The sequence below is a fragment of the Danio rerio genome, chromosome 2 (assembly GCF_049306965.1).
Source record: "Danio rerio strain Tuebingen ecotype United States chromosome 2, GRCz12tu, whole genome shotgun sequence".
NCBI classification, from domain to species: domain Eukaryota; kingdom Metazoa; phylum Chordata; class Actinopteri; order Cypriniformes; family Danionidae; genus Danio; species Danio rerio.
The window spans coordinates 21,602,501-21,627,653 of NC_133177.1; the positions used below are offsets into that span (position 1 = coordinate 21,602,501).

Below are 25,153 nucleotides of genomic sequence, written 5' to 3' on the forward strand. Positions count from 1 at the left end.
GTTTCTGAAAGTCTCTCACCAGCAATTTAGAGCTGTTCTAGTAGATGGCACCCATTCAGCTCTAGTCATCAGGTTGAGTCATGAAAAAAAATGTCTATTTAAGCCAAATTCGAAGTGACGTTAATTTAATTTTAAGTCACAAGGGCTGGAAGTGAGAAGCAAAGGTTTGTTTGGTAGAGCAATGAGAGACAGCTGATTCGTTAAACCGAATCACGTTTGACTAATAGTGCTCTCAGACTCGCACAGGTCATCAGTTGTTCGGGTCAGTCTTCAGTTTGAAATTGCTGTAGTTTTTTCCTGGATAACAGTACTGTTCTTCAATACACACATGATTTGATGAAAGTTAAAGCAATTTTTCATATGGTATTAAAGGGATTGTTCACCCGAAGATGATTTTATAATTTTTTTTGTCATCGTATACTCAAAATTCTGTCCTCATTTGCTGATTCTCTTTTTTTTTTCAAACCTGTTTAAGTTTATTTATTCTAAGTTGTTTGCAATCACGTGGTTCTGGTGACATGCCAAATTAAATAAAGAAAATCATTATACAATTTTTTCATATCAGTTGATGTAGATAATAATCAGTTCATCATAAATGTCAACTTTCTCTTTGCTTAGAGGGAGTAAACTCTAGCTCAAGGGTTCAAAGGTGGATTTATTTTTCTCCTGAGTGAACACCAACCAGACAGTTAATCAGGGTTGTCTATTTTTTTGTAACAAAGCTAGTCATAAAATACAAAAACTGTTATTAATGCATTAGAACTGCACAATACAAAAATTCTAGCACTGCAATATGTTTTTGTTTTGTGATATGAACAAAATTTCACCAGATAGCTTAATATTTTTGGAAATAATTTATAATGTTAGATATTTTGGAATGATTCTGCAGTTGGAGTGCATCTCCATAAAATTTAATAAACAATCTATACATTTTTTGGGGTCCTCCGACACGTTTATGTTGGGTTCTGTGCTATTTGCAGTGCATTTCTGTATTTGCATGTGTTGTGAGTATTTACATGCACAACTATCTATAAATACAGTCAAGAGAAACATGCAACAGAAATAAAGAGTAACAGTAACTGAATGATAGCAATAAAAATAATTCAGTAAAATGAATCGTAGTTAAGGTCACGTTACAATCTCTTATACCTGAATGCTTTTAAAACCATTAAACAATCAAAGGCATTAAAACACATAAAAAGGATAAATTGTGACAAACTCAGCATATCCTGCAATGGTACTATTGCTATATATTACTATATTATTATATGCTGAAATTATATATTGTGCAGACCTAGTATGCATATTAGAAGGTTAAAGATTCTGTTTTCATCAATAAAATCATCTCAAAATCATTCACCCAAAAATAAAAATTATTATTAATTACGCACCCTCATGTCATTCCAAACCGATGAGATCCTTATTCATCTTCAGAACACAAGTTGAGATATATTAAATAACATCTGAGTCCTCTCTCATCCTCCATAGTAGGGCAGCTCGATATTAAAAAAACTGATTGCTATATTTTATTTTTCTGCGATAATATTGAAATATCATTATAGTTTGACCAGATGGTTTTAATAGCTCTTTGAACAGTTGTTTTCTAGAAAGTCTTACTCAGATAGTCGTATTCTGAAAGATAAATTAAATAATCACAATGCAAAAAAAGCTTTTCTTACTGTGCGATTTTGCTTAATTTTTATATATAGGTATAGATTTTGTATGCTGGTCGTTTTGTAAAGCACTTTGGTCAACATCTGTTGTTTTTAAATGTGCTCTATAAATAAAGCAAACAAACAAACAAACAAACAAACATTCACCAAAGTCAGCGAGGGCATCCAAATTCACTCTGGTTGCCCTGGCAACAATGCTGTCTGCTTTCACAGCTCCGGCGGCGAGAGCGTCAAAATTCACTACATTGATCTCATATTTAAAGGAGCTATTGGAGCATATCTCGCCAGTAACTTTTTTATATTTATGTTCCTGTGAGAAAATATTGTAAATAATTGGAAAACCGGCGACTGCAATACTAAAACTCTTGGGAACATCTGTGGTCGGAACCAAATTTCACAGGACTAAGTTCTCTGGAATCCTCTCAAGTGGTGGACTTCTACATTCTGATTGCTTACAAACTCATAGCTCATCATTACCATAAAGTTGACTTGATTTCAACTCCCCTCGATGCCCAAACCAGCGTAGACGCACCACGCCGCTCCTCGCTGCTTATTGACGCTGGCTCACATTGAAAATTAATAACTTTTGGCTACTTTGATGCTCTCGTCGCCTTTTGTGTAAATGCACAGTTACTTTGTGCAGTCTCGTTTCTAATTTAAATATCTAAAGATAATGTTTTCACTGTGAAATGTAGATATTTAGACTAGAAACAAGAAAACAATATATCGTATAAATTTGATATAAATACAGTAATGAAATACAATTCTGTTGCTCCTGGTCTACTATAATTCATTATAATGGTCTACTATGACTCGACATTGCATATCTGGCATTGTGACTATTGTGAATGTGCATATTTTAATATCAATGCTAAAACGATATATCGTGTAGAGATACTGTTGCCCTAAAGAAAACTATCCAAAAAAAAAAAAAACATGTCTTATTATTATGGATTAATGCAAAGCTTTATGGGGCATTTTGTTGAAGTGCACTGGCCATTTAACCCATTCAAGAAATTCAACCCCATAAGCCTGGGACACACCAAGTCAATGTCAAAGAATTAGTGATGATGAAAACCGGCTGTTTCCTCACAAAATGCTGTGCTTGAACACAATTTTACATGCTGAATCAGGTGAACTTCCACCATTATAAGCCTGACAAGAAGCGACGTGTGGAAGACACCAAATAAACTAGCCTGACAGACGCTCATTTACTGCTCAACATTGCTCAAAGGCAGATTGTTAGCTTGGTGTACAGTATGCTGGCCTTTAGGGTGTAGGTCCAAGCATATTTTTCCTGAGCTGAGCATTTTTTTGTTCGTTTTCCGTTGTTGTCAATGGAAGTGTTCCTTTTTATAAAAGGCAGAAGCATTGTTAGTTGAGCATTTAAAAAAATGGTTGAGCCTACAGAATGTAAACTTTTTAGGGCTGCAACAACGAATTAATTAAAACAATTAAAGTCGATTACTAAAAGCGTTGGCAACAAATTTCATAATCGATTCGTTGTGTCGTGCGATGCGAAGACATTTGATTATTAAAAAAACTAGTTGAGCGCGAAGCAGAGTGAATGCTCTCTGGCTCTCTTGCGCACTGATGCCAGCACAGTTTGGCACCTCATAGACAGGATAGAGCAAAAAATCAAGCAGAGGTAATGTTAGAGAAAAGATACATGGCGAGGAAGGGAGCAACAGCAGGGTAAATCACTACAAAATCCAGTTTTTGTTCAGTTTTGAAGTGAGAAACAAAATGTCCCTGGTGCTTGGTGTTATCCAGGTTGACAAGCATGACGTGAAAAATTTAATTTTGCCAAAGAAAGACGTGTCATATTATCACAATTATGCAGTGTTTTTAACCACCCAATCCTTATTTTGTGTTTTAGACATGTAAGTACACACAAGCACAAGTAAAACAATACATTTAGAGTTTGTGAAACACAAGAAAGTCTATGGAAGTCTAACAATCCATTCTTACTTGTGGCCGCAAGTACATGGCATTGGCCATCTCACGTTATAAATCATGATCATGATCATTTATATTATTCTGACTGACTGATTATTCTTACTGATCATTTATGATCAATCAGAATTATTAGCCCCCCTTTGAATTTTTTCTTCTTTTTTTAAATATTTCCCAAATGATGTTTAACAGAACAAGGAAATTTTTACAGTATGTCTGATAACATTTTTTCTTCTAGAGAAAGTCTTATTTGCTTTGTTTCGGCTAGAATAAAAGCAGTTTAAAATTTTTTAAACACCATTTTAAGGACAAAATTATTAGCCCCTTTAAGCTATATATTTTTTCGATAGTCTATAGAACAAACCCTCATTATACAATAATTTACCTAATTACCCTAACCTTAAACTAATTAACCTAGTTAAGCCTTTAAATGTCACTTTAAGCTGTATAGAAGTGTCTTGAAAAAAATCTAGTTAAATATTATTTACTGTCATCATGGCAAAGATAAAATAAATCAGTTGTTAAAGATGAGATAATAAACTATTATGCTCAGAAATGTGTTGGAAAAAAAACTTTCCTCCATTAAACAGAAAAATAAACAGGGTGGCTAATAATTCAGGGGGGCTATTAATTCTGACTACAACTGTACATGTTTTTGTGGATTGGAAGATCAGGTCGTTAATGACATGATAACAAAGGGATACATCGCTGTCTTATAGTGCTATTGTGGCTGCGGTGTGTCACGTGACAAACATGATGCGTCGCCACGGAAACATTAAGGGAGAACGCTCTAAAATAATAATTATAACAACCTAACAAAACTCACTCCCGGGGCCAGATAGAATCTTTTAAACTCACCAGTGAAAGGGTTAATAACAGAAGTAAAGCAGTGGTATAGTTACTTTGCATTGCAAGACACATTTTAATTCACTCACCTTTTTTGGATCATTTATTTTTCCATCTGCAGTCATGTATAGCTACACTGCAAAAAAAGCTTTTCTTACTTTATTTCATCTCGTTTCCTGTTCAAATATCTAAAAAGTCTTAAATCAAGATTACTAAATGAGTGTGTGTGTAAATCAGAAATGATCAGAAATCAGATTAGAAATGGCCAATTGACCAAACTGCATCTTAATTCAAAGCCAAACAGACCCTGAAGACAGAGTTGCTGTGGCTGGTCTAGATGATGTTGTGTTTTTGTCTGCAGAGAAGTGCGAGTAGTACTGAGAAAGGAAATGGTCAGCATTCAATGTCATCATATGAAGGCTGATCATCTTAGTCACGTTTACCTTGTTTAGCAAGGTTTTGGGTGGAAGTGCATGAGGGAAACGTGTACACATATATGAGGTGTGAAGAATATGGTGATTATAACAGTTAGGAATGTTCCATGAGAGCCTGGGAGTGTGACAGCCGATAATTACAAAAAGCACATCCTGGACAGCCATGTTACTTAATCGATCTTCTGATTACTGTACACACCTGGCTTCAGCTTTTCAGATAATCCGCAAAAATGTTTATTGAGGCACAAATAAGCATGATTTCAAATAATTTCTAAATGATCCTGTAACTCTGAAGACTAGAGTAATAAATAATGCTGAAAATACAGCTCTGGACAGTAATAATAAAGAAAATGGATCAATATTTTAAGGTATTACAGATATGACTGCAGTTTTGATTAAACCCATGCAGCCTGGGTTTCATTGAAATAGCCGTGTGTGGCATATATTATCCTGGTAATATAGATTTAGCATATAGTAATACTATAAATACTGTAGTAATATAGTGATTAGAACTGTAATCTTGGTTAATTATCAGCATGAAATCTAAGATTAACAACACACAGGATGCCTGTCAGAAATCGTCCTCTTAGTAGCTACAGATATGAATCTTGCTGACTCAATCTACATCCTGTCTGCTGATGCTTCGCACGTGGCTGCAAATTTTTAGGAAGTTGCAGTAATTGTATTTTTTGGCCATTTATTGAGCTTGGTTGGTTGATCATTTCTTGTTAGCTCCATGAAAATGTCTCAAGCTCTTGAAAAAAAACCGTTAGGACACTTTTTACAAGCTTTCAACTCGAATCCCACTATTTCTTGGTCTAATTTATAGTCACAGTAAAATAAAAAATGACAGTTCTTATTTTTTGTGGAAAATTGCTTTTCACACACACATCATAATTACAAAATAACAGCGCTTGACTCAGTTTGGAAATGTGATCTGCACAGTAATTGCAAAGTTTCAACTTAAAGGTGCAGTAGGTGATTGTCATCAGAAATGTTTTTTGTTGTGCTGGTTGAAAGTCTCTTCACGTTGCAATAGTACTGATTAAAGTAAATGATCTAAATGTAATCATATGTATTAATATTATGAATGAGGCATAAAACAAAAAAATGGTCATACAATTAAATATTGTCCAACTGACAAATAACTCAATTGACAGGTATCTCAAACTGTCAACAAATTTTAAATTTAATTTGTGCGCATCCTCTTTAAGCAGATAGATACATCACTCGCGCGCACATGTGAAGCACGCAACTACCACTGACAGAAGACATCATCCAATTGAAAGTGAAAAGTCACTCGTTGTCTTGGTAACGTAAGTGTAATGTATAAGGATGACACCATGTTTCTGTTTTAGCACTGCTTTTTTCTGATCTACTTTTTATTTAGTTTAATAACAAAACATAAATAAATACCTCTTTTCTGCCTAACAAGCTTTACTGAGGAGAAGTTTGATTTATATTCACACATTTGTTCCATTTTGAACAGTGACAGTCTGTGACAGTTTTGGGGAAATATACACCCGCTGGCCTGTCAACAACTATGCTTAATTAAGTGCGTGTCTCTATAGAGTTTTCTAACTGGTGAATGACATGATCTAGTTTATATCTAATCAGTGCGTTTTCACGAGTTCATGACTTAAGGAGGTGTGGCTTTGGATGGCAGTGGAGGGATGTAAAATTTCTAAGCTATTATGCTAATTCTAGCATTCAGGCAGATCACCTACTGCACTGAAATATGGAAGTTGTCTAATGCTGTTTCATACATTCAGAGTTACTTAAAGGTGCTGTTTGCACCAGACAAAACAGGACAGAAAGTTTAATACACCCATTCAGAAGCACAGAATAGTGCACTTACTGCACTCCAACGAAACGGTAAGGTTTACAAACTAATTAATACACAGTAAACCTCTTTAACATTATTAAATGCACATCCTTAATCACTGAAATGTATTGAATATGTGAAGTCACAGTTCTAAAGTTTGATTTCAAATGGTTTGTTTTATTTTTTTTGATCCGAGCTGAACTATCTGCAGCTATTATTAGTTATTGGCTATAAATGTCACATCAAATGGGATTTAAACTCACAATATTAGCATTTAACACTAAATAAAGCACCCTGAGGGGATCATAGGGCTGGACGATAATTCAATATCAATATATATCGCGATAGATTTTCTTTCAATAATGGTGATACGACTTTTAAACCCATTTCCAGTATTTCAATATACAAGATCTTATACCTTGTATCATGTCACTGAATGACTTTCCGTGCTCAGAATGAGCGTGACGTACATCACAGACAAGCTTCCACTGCCAGCGCTCAGAAGTTGCTTAAGCGGCTCAGTCGCAGAAAGCTACAAAATGCTACAAAATGAGAGCCCTGAATACAGATATGGGGGAACAAGCTTCCACAAGTAAGAATGCAGTCGAATTAGTTGATGAGAGAGGAAAGACGAATGCAGTGGTGTGGAAGTTGTTCGGCTTTTTAAGTTCCGATAAACTTATAGTTTCGGTGCTCTGCAAAATGTGCGAACTAGCTGCAGGAACACATCTTAAATCTGTTCCGCCTGATAGAACATATTGAGAGTTAGAAGCAATGCCAGAAGATGAGGCATCATAAAGTCAACCTGTCGCCTCACCATCCACCTTCCCGACACCAAACACAGATGGCTAGGGGCGCAGTGTAGGATTTAAATAAATTTTCTCTTATCAACATGTGAATATACACCTATAAATTACTCGCATATAAACCTATACTATGTGTTCAAAACATGTATGAAACTTGCGCATATTTAACATTAAACTTGATGCATGCATACACCCACATACACACACACAGACATATAAACTTGATCCTCGCACAAACGCCCAAATTAACACACACACACACACAAACTCCCTGCATGCTGGTATAGCACTCGAGCAAACTTACAAAATAAAATTCACAAACATAATTATCAGGAATCTGGTTATTGCAAAGCTGATGAAATAGAAAGAATGTGATTAATAGAGGTATTAAACATGTTAAATAATGAAAATGTGTTGTGTATATATATATATATATATATATATATATATATATATATATATATATATATATATATATATATATATATATATATATATATATATATATATATATATATATATATATAATATTCGTCTATACAAATAGACTATATAAAATATATAAGAACTATTTTATGTTAAACCTTTTCATTTAATTAGTTAATACACAAATATAAATAGACAGATAGAACCCTTAAAGGACATTCAAGATCAAAACTATGAATATACTCAACTCTTTTCCATTTGCAAATATTAATGTAGCCTATAGTCTTTTTGATTTTTTTTTTATTCTTATAATTATTTTTCTTTTTCTGTTTAGTTTTTTTTTTTACGATGTGGATTTTGATATTATTTTGATTGTTAAATATTCAGCATATACGAAAAAAAAAAACTGATATAAGTTTCTGTCCACCTTGTCATGTTGGTCAAGCTAACCCCCATGAACTAATATCTGTTTCTAAAGGCTAAATTCAAATAAAAAGAGAACATAACTTTTTTGTACTTTTTTATTTAAAGAAAAGTTCTAAGAGCCTGGAGGAATTGTAGACTTTGCAAATTCAGTTTGCAGATATTTGTAGGTACAGACGTCTATTGTGTGCATTCTTGGCCGTTCTTTCATGTCTTTTTAATATTGTCCATATCGAATTATATCGTATTGCCTGAATTTAAGAAGAATATTGTGATATAATTTTTTGCCATATTGTCCAGCCCTATGGGATCATTGCTAGTTTTCTGTTATTCAGCTGCAAGAAATAAAAGCTGTTTCTAAAATATAAATTTAAGGACAAAAGCTCCTTCTAACATAAAAAAAATATTTCTTCTATTGGGTGCCGTTGGTTTCATTTAGAAAACGTTTTAAATCAGCTTTTAATCAGCCTTCAGGATTGACATTCAGGCACACTGCTGTTGATGTCATCAATCTGGCAACCTGTGCTTGCATTTGTTTTGAACCAGTTGTACAATACCGGATTTAAACTGTTAAAGAGTTGGACTTTCATGCTCAGGCATAAGTCAAGTTTCAAACACTAATTTGGATATATGTATTTGAATAGAAGTAACTATTAATTATTTATTATATTATTAAATTATTATTTAAGTAATTTAAGTAAACGTTATTTCATTAAAAGCACTGATTCTGAAGCACTTAACCGCAGCAATGAAGGTGCACATTTGAGCAGAAAAAAGTAATGACTTTAGTTTAATTGACAGTTGAGGAACTTTCTTTGATTTTTAAATGCAAAGATGGCAAAAAACTGCAAAAATGCCTGTCCCTTTGCAGTAATTATTTTTAATATTGTTATGTATACAAATATTGATTATATGATATTACAAATATTGATGATATGATATTACATCACATAAATATATTACACATACTACACATATCTTTGTCCTCAATCACATATTTTTTTCTTGAAGACACAAGACTAGCTTGTAGCAAGTCAACTTTAATCCTGTAATTTTAACCACGACTAGCTTGCTAACTAAATAGCTATCATGTTTTTGTTCCGTAATGTTCTCAGCAAGTCAACTCAGTGGGTCACCAGAAATATTATGTCTATTTATGTTTTAATTCACTCGAGTGGAGAAAGTTCTGGAAAGTTCTCTAAACATTCTGATAGGTGTAAATGGCTGTTTATCTGTCATTTCTCATCACTTCCATGGGAAGTCCACAAAACCGTTCATAACCTTATCAGGACATGTGGAATTTACCATAATGGAAATTACCTGCTAAGCAACAGAGAGCATTTACACACAGTCATAAAGAATGATGATAAGATAACCTGGTGTACATTATGTATTTCTAGATGGGAAACGTGATTGATTACTTTCTTTTTTCTTTTTTTTTTATTCTTTTTTGGGTTGTGGCTCAGCACTCAGTGTGTCGGCTATCAATCTGCTTTTGTGTCTTGAGCGTATAGACTCCCACTCGTGTGAGGATTTTTGTCATTCTTCACCTCCTCCCGGACTGCGTCAGTTTGACGGATCCCACACCCTGTCCTCGACGTCTGAGAAACGGGTCAGACCAGTGCTACGGGAATGCAGTGAAACTCAATGCTCTGTCCCACATGGTGCTTAGAGATGGAGAGCACGCTCATTTATGCGTATACACATCTGGCACTGCTGCTGTCAGGATTTAAGCTAGCTGTTGGGATTTTTGCTTTATTGTGGTTATTGTTAACCGAAACTATTAAAAATCATTTAAAATATACAACCGTTGGTCAAAATAATTAAATTAGAATTACTTCAAATTTTTTTCTTAGAAGTAACTCTTTAAATTAAAGATTAATTTATGGACGAAAAACATAGATTATTATTAGAATGGTAGATTTTATTATTACTAGAACAATCTTGATTCATTTTGTTTTATGATAATGTTATTCTTTTGTAAAATGTACTGTTAGAACAGTAGAAATCATTTGTTTTGCATTATTGAAAATAGTACTTGTATTAATATTATATAATAAATATGATATGATATAATATAAAATATTATATTGTAATATATCTATAAAAATTGCATTCTATTTCAAAATATTCATAAATATTACAATACATATCAATTATATACAGAAATTAATATAATAATATTATAATAATTTTAAATAAAACAAAGTACTGATATGACACTAATCTGCTTTACACCTATGCTGCAGCAAATATAGAGCATTAAATATACACGCATGTGTACACATACAGGGGCTGGACAATGAAACTTAAAACACCTGGTTTAAGACCAGAATAATTTACTAGTATGGTGTAGGGCAGGCATGTCCAAACTCGGTCTTGGAGGGCCGGTGTCCTGCTGAGTTTAGCTCCAACTTGCTTCAAAACCCCTGCAGGAAGTTTCTAGTATATCTACCAAGAAAGAGCTTGATTAGCTGGTTCAGGTGTGATTGGGTTGGAGCTAAACTCTCCAGGACACCGGCCCTCCAGGACCGAGTTTGGACAATTGCGGAACTGTGGCTAGGTCACTACCTGATGCTGATGGAGGAAAACGTTTCCTGAAATGTTCCTCCAAAACACACGAAAGAAGCTTAATAGTATTTAACTCTGTTGACTGTGCAGGCCATTGGGAAATGTTCAGCTTCACTTTCATGTTCAACAAACCACTCTGTCACCAGCCTTGTTGTATTGGTGCATTATCATCCGCATACATGGCACTGCCTTCTAAAACATGGTCCTCCAAAATGGTTCAGTGGTCCTTGGTCATGACGCATCAATCTAGCAACAGTATTGTTCGGGAATGCCATGAAATTGCAGAACAAACGATCGCTGGTCCACCCCCATGCTTCATTCTGGGCATGCAACAAGTCTTGGTGGTATGATTCTTTGGGGCTTTTTTTACACCATAACTCTTCCATATGTGGCAAAGACAGTAAAGGTGGACATCTGAGAACAATACATGTTTCACATTGTTCACAGCCCAAGATTTTTACTGCTGGCACCATTGAAACCGACATTTGGCTATGGCAGAAGTAACCTAAGGTTTGACTATTGCAGCCCGGCCCTGTACATTGACCCTGTGGAGTTCCCAACAAACAGTTTTGAAGAAAACGGGAGAGTTGAGGTGCACATTTAATTCAGCAGTGAGTTGGGCAGCTGTGGTTTTGTGTTTTTTAATATAACCTGAAATAGAAGCTGGTTTGATGTAGTGTGTGCTTCTTTGTGTAATCTTGACATTACCCTGGATACTGTGGCTTTTGATACATCACAAAGACTTGCTGTCTTGGTTGAAGATGCGCCACCGAGATGCATACCAACAATTTGTCTTCTAAATTCTGATATGTCACCCATAATGTTGTGTGCATTGCAATATTTTAAGCAAAAATGTGCTACTACTCTGCACATTCCACCAGTAAGAACGAAGTGTGAGGGTTTAATTAGCAGTCAATGAAAATTCGCCTCCAGGATGGTCTAATTTAACCTTGAAACTTTCAACATTAATTGGCCATTGTTTAAATTGTATTGTCCAACACCTGTATATATTCTGTTCATTAATTCCTTCATTTTCCTTTGGCTTAGTCTCTTTATTCATCAGGGGTCACCACAGTGGAATGAACCGTCAAGTTATCCTGCTAATGTTTTACATAGCAAATGCCCTTCCGGCTACAAGCAGTAGTAGTAGTGGGACACATTTATACACACTCATACACACATTTGGTTTATTTAATTCATCTATAGCACATGTCTTTGGACTGTGGGGGAAAATGCAAACATGGGGAAAACATGCAAACTCCACACAGAAATGCCAACTGACCCAGCCAAAACTAGAACCAGCAACTGGCTCTTACTATGAGGTGGCAGTGCTAACTTTTATTATTTATTTATTTAATATTAAATAATAATATTGAAATAGTTAAAAACTGCTTTTACTCCAGCTAAACTAAAATAAACATTATTTTTTTCATTATAAAATATATAGGAAATACTGTTAAATTGTCCTTGCTCTATTTGAACATCACTTGAACAATATGGTATATAATATATTTATATAAATATGTATACACACAAAAACCAATACCCACAGAGAAACTTAACATAAAGTAATTGTGAAGAACAGTCTCTCTTATTGGATAGGCCCATATTTGTGACCCAAGGGAAACAAAAGACGTTTCATTGTTGAACAGTCCCTCGCCTACTTCCACTGCATAATAAAAACCTCACCAGCATCAGAGCCAATCACTGAACATCCTCACTGTGGAGAGCCAATGGTTGAGTTTCAGTGGGTGGGGCCTGTCCGATGAATGCAGGTTGCGATCCCGAAACCAGCGGGTGTTGTCTCTTTAGAATGAGCTACTGCTCAGGTTTATATTGGGCGGGAGTGACTCTGAGCACGGCCTGTCACTGCACTGGCAGAACTCCCACTGGAATACATTCCTGCTCATTCTGACACGGCTGAACACTGTAGTGCCACTGAGAGAGAGACACGGCACACTGGGAAGAGCAAAAGTTCAGAGAGTGTTTCCCTGGGTCCAACATCTGTTTATTTGCCCCTGTGGGGCACTTCTAGTTTACTTTTGTTTTTATATATATATTTATTTATTTATTTATTTTTCTCTGGTGTGACTTGAGCAACAGAAAGACAAACAGGTAAGCTCAAAGAACACTTTTGACTGTGAATTGGGATGCTGTAAAATAGTTTGCCTGTCTGTTTTCGGCTTGTGTGACTGAGAAATGCTATGAGACACATGTTGAGTTCATACCCTGTCTTCACGTCTGCCGGGATTTCGTTGGTTTAGCACCGCAGCTGTTTGTGATTGTTTGTCTTAGTTGTAGGATTGACTGTTTGTGATTCAGTTTTGTAATGTTGTCATTAGCAGTTTCTGTCTAGTGGGTTAATCTGATTCAGGTACAGGATAGAAATCTGCTTTTCTCCACCTCACCAGTTGGACTGGCTCTGCTCTATTGACTTAAATTAGTCATTCATTGGTGTTCAGGTAGTAGAGATGACATCAGCTCCATCATTACTGTGTGGATTATCTCACAGTGTTTTATTTTTATGCTTGCTTGGTTTTTTACATCATATGGGATGGACTCAGAGTTTATAAGATACTAATGAGTTTATGGGTTTTGTGAAGACTAAATAATTAGCACTTATAATATTCTTAAAATAAAGATTTTAAAAATAAAACGGTATTGCTTCTGTTTTCTGAAAGGTTTTTTACCCACTAAACTGCCTGCTCTACCAATGGTTGTACATATTTTGACTGCTTTGAAAAAATGGCTGTTAATATCATGTAAATAATGATTGTTTTAAATAATGCTTTAAACACAGCATTGTCAGTTTGCAAAAAATCTAACAAACATAGTCCTATTGCACTACTACACTTGTTTTTGGTTTTATTGTTTAAAAAAAAAAATATTCCATGAGAATTTGATGTATTTTATGATCTACTTTAAAAATAAAGATGATTTAGGCTTCAAAAATGTCTTTTATTATGTTTCTAAATAAATTGATCTTACACTTCATATTTTCAGATTTTTCATATTATGTATAAATTCCAGTACTTTTACCATAAACCGACATAACCATTGGGTAGAGGTTCAAATTTTAGAAATGATGGGATGTGTTAAAAATGCATCGAGTGTGTTAACTAATGATATTATGAGTTTAAAAATTCTATCCAATTTTTTTTTCCTTGGTGGGGCAGTTAAAGGGTTAAGAAACCCAAATGGTTCTTCTCTGGCACTGCTGTAAAATCCTTTTTTTTTTTTTTTATTAATGAGTGTTTTCCAACAATGACACCATTTATTAAATAACCTTTCAGTAAACAGTTATTAGAATAATAAGAGTTTAAAATTAAAGAAGAACTTTCCCCAAAAATAAGGACCTTTTGTGGAAGGAACGAGCCCATGGATTCTTTACAGTTTCTTCATGGCCCTATTAATATCAATAAATAATCTTTACACTCACAAAAATAAATGTTCCACAAGTAAGAGTTTGCAGTGATGTCTCAGAAGAAGAATTTTGTGTGTATTTATTAAGAGTTATTAAAATAACTTTTTTAATTTTCAAAATCGCACAACATTGACAAACAAAGCAATAACGATGGTGTTGAATCCTCTGGTTTTACCTGAGAATCAGTTCATTGTCCTGTTTTATCTTTTCCAACAGTTTTGCATAGGCAGTTTACAAAAGGAGTATGACTGGAAACTTGATGTTGCTGTTTAATGTTGAATTCTTGCTTGATGATGTTTGTATATGAATGCAGATTTCATAACTTCACTATTACCAATAAACTGGTCTCTTATGTAAAGTTAAAGGGTTTAAAACAAAATCATGTATTTTTTCAGTAATATAGAAGCCACACATTAAAATATCTTTCAGTGTAATTTAAATACCAAACAATTGGCAGGCAAATTTTTAATAATTTCGTATGGTGGCGTATTAATAGACTTTATTAAAGGGTTACAGTGCTGAATACCTTTGAATATTACACTTCTTTCAGCATGCCAAGAAACTAAATACTTCTTTTTTTAATTTAATATTTTATATATTTATTTCAATTTAATGGTCAAATTTAAAAAGTATGGACGATCACATTGGAAGATTTGATTTTGACATTTTCGTTTCCTTGTATCAAACAATAAAATACACAATTTGCTTGAATGTCTCTTACTGTATTTAAAGTCATTAAATGTGTCATATGGACCCCGAAATGTTATTTCTCATCTCTGACCCCAAACAAACATTAGACGTCTGATAGACGTGCTATCATGTCTGTATTGCAGTGTAATAGATGTCGTTTAGACGTGTCTTGTGCAGTGGGAAATATTATTAATATTATTTCATTTGGTAAAAACCACTATTGAAGGCAAAACTTGATCAGGTACAAGACTGTTTTACCCTACATATTCATATTATGATTAAAAAATGAATTATGTACCGAGTACACATGTATTGTCAAAAACCCAGGGAAGAAATGCTACAAAAACTTCAGATGGTACATTCTGTGCCTTATTTTCCAATAATGGTACCAACCCACTGACAGATTTTGTATCTCTTTAGGAGCATAATAGTAATAGTTTGTCTTTGATAACATCTGAGGTGCAGCTTTATATGGTGTTCGCTTGGCCAGCTGTTTCCTGTTTGCTTTTGCTGTGCTTTCATTGTTGACTCAGTCTGTACTGTCCCGATAATGCCATGTTCTCTGACCAGCCGGATCTTTGTCTTCTGCTTTTGTTTAAACACATTTGACTTCTTATGTCCTCCAGGTTATTGACTGGCTGAAGAAACAACGACAAGATGTTTCAAGAGGTGCTTTCAAACATCTTGAGGTTCCACGACTATCTCTTGAAAAGAACTGGTAAGCAATTGCTAAATAAACACCAAACAAGTAAACTTAAGTAAGCATCAATCCGACTTATTGGACATGTTATGCACTTAAATATTGAAGCATTAATTAGGTGGTCTTGTGTTTTACACAGGTAATGACTGTAGAAAGATGTGATATTGTCTTGTATGGTGTAACTGATCAGATAATGTGTTATTCGCTCAGATGCCAGAGTGCGGGATTATCCGTTGATGCAGAGTCCCATTCTTATGACGTTCATCTTGCTGGGATACGTCTTCTCCGTTTTGTATGTGGGACCTCGATACATGGCCAGTCGGAAACCTTTCCGCCTCAACACAGCCATGATTGCCTATAACTTCTTTATGGTGGCCTTCAATGCTTACACTGTTTATGAGGTAGGATATAGTTATGTTTGTTTGAATGTATGTTTGGGAGAGTAACTACGCTTATTTTTACTACATATACACTCACCGGCCACTTTATTAGGTATGTCTTGGTTTGAGCTCACTTTTAGCTCTCGAACTTAAAGGGATAGTTCAACCAAAAATGAAAATTCTGTCCTTATCAGTGGTGTAAATTAACAAATTACAAATACTCAAACTATTGTAATTAAGTAGTTTTTCTCAGAAATTGATTATGAATTGATTAATAAATTACTAAGTAGTTTTGAAAATGTGTACTTTTACTTTCTTGAGCACATTTTTAGTGTGGTGTTGGTACTTTTACTCCACTAATTTCCTTCATCCTGCAGTCACAACTTTATTGTTCCCGTCTATGGGGATTAGAAAAATGAGTCTATCAATTACCGTCCAATCATATCGCAAATAGAAAATAAATTACATCATACTGAACTAATCTAAAACATGCAGCAAACTGTTTGGAAACATTAAATGTGTGCAAGAAGATACTTTGCATGCAATGACCCAGAGACTGTTTAGACTGATTGTTACTGACGAGAAGATAACAGATGTTCACTTTATGATGACCGAAATAGCCTTTAAGAATCACTAAATGCACTACAGAATGTTACGTTTTTACACACACACGCAAAAATGACATGTAAATGCATCAGCCTTTCCCAGCGTAATTACTACTCTGGAGTACTTTAAAGAGGCTCCTTTTAACTCATAGTCTGAGTAATATTTACGACAGATACTTTTACTCGCACTACATTTTTGGGCAAGTGTACTTTTCACTTGAGTTAGATTTTTCAATACTCTTTCCGCCACTGGTTATCATTTACATCAAAACCTATAAGCAGTGTTGGGCAAGCTACTTAAAAAATGTAGAGAGCTAAGCTATTCGCTATTCTTCTTAAAATGTAGCTTAACTACACTAAAGCTACCCCCTGGGAAATGTAGCAAGCTAAGCTAAAAGCTACATGGCAAAAGTAGCTTAGTTACATCTAAATTATTTTTACAATTTTCATTTTAAAATCGAAGCAACTTAAATTCAAGTCAATCATATCTTAGTGATCAATAAAACTGTCAATGAAACATGAAGCATAATAGTTCAGTTCAGTTATTTACTGTAAATAATATGCTTTAATAAACAGAAACAGCATCAGATATTAAGTTATTGCATCTTAATGTACTTCAGAAATAACTCTTCTCCCTCAGTCATCTTTCCATCAAGCAAGTTTCACCAGAGGTGGCAGTAACGCACCAAAAACTTTGTTGTCGAACACCGTAAAACAGGAAGAAGACTTCCTCATTCTCACAATCATATGGATTTACTTTCATCGGCTACACACCGGCCTCACAGCTCCGTGAATCTTGGTGCCATCACTTATTGATCCGCGATCGGTAAATGTAGCTTTGTGGACGCTACTGTGTAGCTACTTGTAGCGACGCTACTGCCCAACACTGCCTATCAGTTTCTTTCTTCTGTTCAACACAAAAGAAGGTATTTTGAGAAAATGCTTGTGGCTAGTACCCATTGACATTCATTTTAATTTATTAAGTTAATGTGTGCCAGCAAATATCATCTTTTGTGTTCATCAAAAGAAAGAAAGTCATGAAGGTTTAAAACCACGTGAGGTAGAATAAATATTGTGTGTCATTTAAATTTCTTTGGTGAACTATGCCTTTAACATTAGAACTGTCGGAGGTTGCTGTATACCTAAAATCACCAGTGCGAGTAAATTTTACCCAGCACAACTTTTGTTTAGAAATTGCTAAAAAACAAACATACTATTTCACCACTTTTTCGCCACTGTGTCTAGACTCATGAAATTATTATTTCAGGGTAACAAGATTATTTTAGAAGTAGGTGATGAATAGGTTAAAATATCTAAATTTGAGCCATCATACTCTGCATAACTGATTTCTCCAAACTCTCCATCATTCATTTCATTTCATGTGTTTAATAGCTTTATAATCACCTTCTTTTTGTCGTTTATTATAACCACTAATTCAGTGAGTGTAATCGAAAGTAAAATGGAATGGATGTGTGAATGGTCTTTTCCGGGAAAATTCCGTAACGTGTGTGCCTGTGTGAACAGCACTTTTTTGAATTTACCGGTCAAGTCATTTCGGAAATCTTCTGGATATTTACTGATATCACTGTGTGAAAGGGGCTATTGTCCGACTTTTTAATCTATTTTTATTTAAACAGTTTTTATATCTGGGAATTGTAAATAAGACAGTTTGAGTACAAGGCAATGACTGGGAGGCTTGAATGTTTTATTGAATGTCTGTTATGTACATTTAAATAACAGTGATCTGTAAAATTGAACCCATGGCAGTTTTAATGTTAAATGTGAATTGAACAATTTTATTTGACATATTTAAACAAACTGCACCAAATACAAGTATTCCATACATTTTGAAATAAAACTGTTGAGGATACAAACACAATCAAACCCTGGGCTTGTTTCCATTGTGGTCCTCGCTGTTAAAGTAAAGTATGGCTTCAAAGTATAGCTAATACATAAAACAGACAGAACCTCCCCATTTTAAAAACAAGAACACAATTATTAACAACACGTACTATAAAATATAGAACAACATCATCCACCATGCAAACTAATGCCAAGTTCAGACTTCATGATTCTCAAAGCAATCGTGTCACAGATGTTTTCACACTCATGACTATCTGGGGTAGCATTCTGTTGCTGCTTTGTTTACATTGCAAGATGGACTGGCGACATAGAGTTTCACACTGCATGACTTTACAATCGAAGAATCGCAGACAACTTTTTCCAAACTACGTCTCACAACCGAACACAAAGTACACACAGTATATATTGTATTATTAACTACATAATGAGAAAGAAGCCTTTATTGGGGTAGAAAATGTACATATTTGCTCACCTAAGTTTTGAAGAGAATTAGCAATTTCTTAACTTTTTTTCTTTTTCCACCCAGTTGTGGTATTGCTCAGATGACACGTCAAATGTAAGTGCTCCTGCCAAATTTACACTAGTTTTTCCTCTAATTCTTGGGTCCAAATAAACTGAAAATGAGCGCTTTTACCTTCTCCCCCAACCTTGCGGATATCCATACTAGTGGATGCTGCTTTCTCATTGGCTGTAGGTAATTGCCGGTGTTATTTTCGGTTAAAACTCATTTCACACGGAATGATTTCACATGGCATGATAGGTGACTCATCTGCGATTCTCTCAGATCCTGTCTTGGATGGTCCATAATGGATGATTTTTACTCATGAATGAGCACCGATTTGCCTGTGATTTCAGACATTTGTTGGCGAATTTCTCAAAATCAGGGCTAAATCAAGCTGTCTGAACTCGTCACTACTATAATCATTAAACAACCATCTTTTGATCATTTGTTTGAATCTCCCTTAGTCTTTTATTTCCTTGATTGCTTTAGGTAACTTGTTCCACATGATTGCAATGGTGGATAAAACATTGCACTTGTAAAATTAAGGGTACAGTAGATGATCTGTCTAAATGTAAACCAGTTAGCATAATATCTTTTAAATACAATTCCTCCCCTGTTGTCCAAAGCCATGCCTCCCGAAAAAATGAACACGCACATTAAAGATGACAGAGACGTTATCCAGCACGTTTTTATGCAGCGGATGCCCTTAAGGCTGCAACCCATCTCTGGGAAAATGATACAAATATATCATATAATTGTATATCATATAAAATTATTATTACAATATGATATAATTATTATTTAATTATTCATAATAGTTTATTTTGTGTCTTTTACATACGCTGTGAGCAGCTACCATACCAAAATGAGGTAAAGATCTCAATCCAACACAGCACCTTTGGAATGTGCGTAAATAAAAGATCCATAGTTGTGCAAAGGACAAATCGCCTGCAACTACATGATGTTGTTATGTTCATAAGGACCAAAATGTCTGAAGATTGTTTACAGCAAATTATTAGTTTTGTTTTGTTTTTACTGATGAACACAAAAGTTGATATTTTGAAGAATGTTGGTAACCAGAATGAAGTGCTGCATCCCAATTATCCCGATTATACTACATCCTAAAAGTTTGTACTTTTTGTGTGATACTTTTGAATGTGCAACAAAAGAGTATGCAAGGTTTGGGACATTTGTCTTCCTTAATAACTGACCGTTATGTTGCATAGATATGTGCCCGGTTAGACCATTATGTTGCTCATTTAAATGCCCTGTCAGTCATCTAGACATTTCATCAACATGTCTTTTATTTTTAGTTTCTACCATATTAAAGAAGCAGCAGCAGGTTAGTCTGCTATTCATGAGTCTTTTATGAAGAGAAATCGTTTCAGGTGTTTGCATAATTATGCATTTAAACGTTGATGTCCAAACACATCTCTATAAAAGCTCACATTGTTGCCGCAGGTAAAATATAATGCAAATAGCAAGTTATTTAAATATTTTACAATAGGTTAGATATTAATTAACAGTCATTCACCAACAGTCATTCACTTTACCAAAGCCTTACCACTTAATTTTCGGTCTTGCACATCCGCCATGTCTGTAGTTTGTTAACACTTTTTAAACATGTTTGTAGTTTTCATCGAATTTAGGTCCAACGCAGAATGCATTAGCTTTTAAAGTAGCCATAAAACTTCTCTTTTTTTTTCTTTTTGGAACAGTAGATCATCTGGGCAACTTTACCTAAGAAATACTCATTTCCACATACCATGATTCAGGACATACTAATTCTAAATTAATACTAGGATGGAATTGTGTAGGGACATCAACTGTCTGGTTTCTAATATGCTTTAAAATATCTACTTTTGCGTATAAGTAAGTGTACAAGTAACTTGAGAGTGAGTTGAGAATGTGGTGTGTGATTCCCTTCTCTGCCAGAGACTGCTCTATGGGGTTAAAACCCTTTTCAAACTGTATGGTTTAGATATGTATAGTTTTATATATATATATATATATATATATATATATATATATATATATATATATATATATATATATATATATATATATATATTAAATGTAGTAGTTGTGGATGTCTGATGACTAGTGCGCTTCCGCTGAACTAGCTATGGTAGCTTGGCAACAGAGCCGCAATGTCAACACACAGAATCTGTCAGCACGGTTGTCCAACCATGCCAAGAATTCCTGGCTGAGAACAGTTTATAATCGTGCTGTGCCATTCCAGGCTCAGTAAAGAAGCAACCGTTACCGTACCGAAGTGTTCTTAGAACAGTTCGGCACGATGGTAGAAAAGCGGCTAATGATATGATTAAGGTGTTTTTATGAGTTGTGTTTAGAATGTCTCTCGCATTTCATGTTCTGTTTTAAATGTTATAGTACATAGATCAATTAACGTCCTACATCACCGCACCATCAAACATTTCTTCTGAAGTTTCATGTAGTTTTGAGCGTTTAGTTTTTTAACAGTTCACAGTTTCACTTTCATTCAGCAATATTTCATTCATCCCCCCACAACAAACTGAGCTACTAGATGAGGGTATGAAGTAAGGACTAATAGGATATGGTATTTTTTTTTAAAAATGTATGGAATTTGATACCGCATGCCGAATGGAAACAAAAACGTGCACATTGCCTGGACAGCATTTGTGCAACTGCTAGCATTGAATGTAATAAATCTTCAGCGATTCACTTTGTGCACTTGAACCCTTGGAGATGAGGGTATCTGTGGTCTTGTACTTACTGTGTAGGTGCAAAGAATATAGTGTCAAACTGCCTTCTGTAAATGGACTATCCTGTGGCAATATGCTGTGAAAAGTCCTACATGATCATAAAAAGTTAGATTTTTTGAAGGTTTTTACATGTCTGTGCTTCACTGCAATAATGCGACTCAAATAGGAATATGCCATGTGTCTTAATTCAATTTGTGTTTACTACAATTATGACTTTAGCCGGATTAAGGTAATCAAAAATCTGTTTATGTTGTAGACTGTTAATTAAAGAATTGTCTTAATGTTTAAAAATTGGAGTAATAAATTTCATTATCCTAAAATTTACTCACCCTCAAGCCATTATCAGTATAAATTACTTTTTTTTTCAATGAGATGAGCACAGTCGGATTAGTTAAAAGCTTTATCCTGGTTCTTCCATGTTGTAAAATGTTGTTGGACAGTGGCATTTATTTTTAAGCCTCTAAAAGTGCATAAATCTATTAAATTTATTAAAATTATTGTATGCCTTATGAATCAGGTCAAAGAGTATTTGTAGCAAAAATATTTAAGATTTTTGTTTTAATTATAGACTCTAAATAATAATTATAATATTCACACTTGAACCCCTAATTACTGACTTCTGGTGGCAGAAAAATGCACATTATGTATGACCTATGATGTAAGATGGATTTATAGCGGAAGCTCTAATAGACTCATCTCGTGGAAACCACATATCACATACTTTGTTTACCTCAAAAGATGATGACAAACAAGAAAACTGATTGACTGATAATGTTTTATACCTGTTTGTATACTTCCAATCGCACATAACCTGCATTCGGCTGCCACCAGAAGACAGAAAAAAGTCACACACAGCGAATGTCGTTGAGTCGAAGGTTGAGTCAATTTAATATTTTAGGTGAAGTATTCCTTTGTTTGATATTTTATGTGTTCAGAGCTGGTCTTCTGCTGACCTTTTGTAACAAATAATTAAACCTCTCTCATTTTGAAATACTCATTTGAAACAAATGATTTTAATGCCAAATTTTAAAAAAAAATCCCTCGAATAGCAAAAAACGATAGCACTCGCTTGAAGTGTTTTTTTTTACTCTAACGAAAAGGGTTAAAAGAAAAGTTCACCCAAAAATTTCAGTTTACTTATCTTTTACTGTATCTCAAGTGGTTCCAAATCTTTGAGTTTCTTGCTTTTATCACAAAACAAGATATTTTAGAAGTTTTTAAATATATTCAAGAAGTTTTGAAAAAAAAAAAAACTGAAAACCTGTAACCATTGTCTTTAATAGTAGTACAGACATATACCATGGAAGTCAATGGTTACAGGTTTTCAGCTTTTTTTTTTTTTTTTCAAAACTTTTGTGTTTAATAGAAAAAAGAAAGTCAAACAGGTTTGCACCAAGTGAACGTGGTGCATAAAATAATGATCTAATTGTCAGTTTTAGGTGAACTATGCCTTTTTAATGCAAATAATAGGAGATGGATACACATTTGCCAAATAAACTGTCTCAGTGAACATACTGTAACAAAAATCAACTGTTTCTGCTGATAAGGCCTCGTTGACTGTTGGTTATGCTACCAGTAGTTCAATCAGCTGTTCTAACAACTGAATGGAAATGAACCTACAATTAAAAGTTAGAATTATTAGCCCCCCTGATTTTTGTTTTTCCAATGTCTGTTTGTTGGAGAGATTTTTTTCAACACATTTCTAAACGTGATAGTTTTAATAACTCATTTCTAATAACTAATTTGTTTAATCTTTGCCATGATGACAGTAAATATTTTTTTACTAGATAATTTTCAAGTCATTTCCATTCAGTTTAAAGTGACATTTAAAGGCTTAACTAGGTTAATTAGGTGAACTAGGCAGGTTAGGATAATTAGGCAAGTTATTGTATAACGATGGTTTGTTCTGTAGACTATCAAAAATATATAGCTTGAAGGGGGTAAATGGTTTTAAAAACAAAAAAACAAATAAGACTTTCTCCAGAAAAAAAATATTATCAGACGTACTGTGAAAATTTTCTTGCTCTGTTAAACATTTGGGAAATACAAAATTAACAAGTGTGAACTACAGTTGATGTCAGTTTATATATATATATATATATATATATATATATATATATATATATATATATATATATATATATATATATATATATATATATATATATATTAAAGAAATCTTAGGGGGTCTTATAATTCTGACTTCAACTGTAGTTCACACTTGTTAATTTTGTATTTTTTTCACGATTCACTTCACATTAGAATGAAAATCCATCTACTGAATGTGATCTGTTTTTTTAAACTATTGTCTATGAACTCTGCAAATGATTATGTGTGAAAATCCCACTTGATCAACAGTTTCTAAAGTAATCATCATGCCCATCTGACATGAACAATCATCTGTGTTAGTCAGCAGTTCAACAAATCTGCTTGCCTAATTTGCCTTGTGATTGACTAATTTGTTATTTGTGTAAAAAAAGCTGAAAAGGATACCAAAAAAATGGCCTGTGAGTGTATATTATATACCAAAACTGAAAAAAAAAAAATATCAAATTATATATATTAAGGCTACACAATGTATCGTTTTACCATTGATATCGCAATGTGTGAATAAGCAGAAAACACATCTCAGGATCTAAAAGAAATATTGAGTTGATTAAAATAACCAGGAACCACTGATGATTTGTGGAGTCAGCCAAATTTGAACCCTAATAGAAAGAAAGATTTTCATTTGTTGATGTTTTTTAAGGAACTGTCACTAAGATATCAAGTGATATCTTTATCAAGATATCAAGTGATATATATATATATATATATATATATATATATATATATATATATATATATATATATATATATATATATATATATATAACAAGAAATTTTAATTTTGAAGTTTAGATATTTAACAAAGGTTCAAGTGCATTTAAGAAGGATGCTGGTTCGATGCACTATAAAATGAGCAGATTAGCAGTGTTAAATTCTCATTCTGTATGTGCATCTCAAATTGCATGCTTATGTACTATTCTGTGCCATTTTGTATTATAAAATGTGCAATCTGTGTGTTCACAATGAAATATTTTTATTACAAAAGTAATAGGCGACATGGTAGCTCATTGGTTAGCTCTGTTGCCAACCAGCAAGAAGGTCACTGGTTCAAGTCTTTGCTGGGCCAGTTGGCATTTATGTGAGTTTGCATGTCCTCCCCGTGTTGACGTGGGTTTCTTCCGGGTGCTCCAGTTTCTCCCACAGTCCAAACACATGCGCTATAGGTGAATTGAA

The 25,153-nt window shown here is 34.1% G+C and overlaps 1 protein-coding gene across 2 annotated transcripts in view; it reads left to right on the top strand.

Annotated features, from left to right (window-relative positions):
* Positions 1–25,153, top strand: part of elovl1a (ELOVL fatty acid elongase 1a) — a 51,677-nt gene that overhangs the window by 19,717 nt on the left and 6,807 nt on the right. Inside the window, exons 1-3 of one of the 2 annotated variants that reach the window (XM_005171196.6) lie at positions 12,756–13,075; positions 15,701–15,792; positions 15,985–16,175. In XM_005171196.6, coding sequence (XP_005171253.1) covers positions 15,732–15,792; positions 15,985–16,175 — 252 coding nt within the window. In that variant the 5' untranslated portion in view covers positions 12,756–13,075; positions 15,701–15,731. Of the gene's footprint in view, positions 1–12,755; positions 13,076–15,700; positions 15,793–15,984; positions 16,176–25,153 lie in introns of those variants that run through there. The other variant, NM_001005989.3, reaches the window with a different exon arrangement.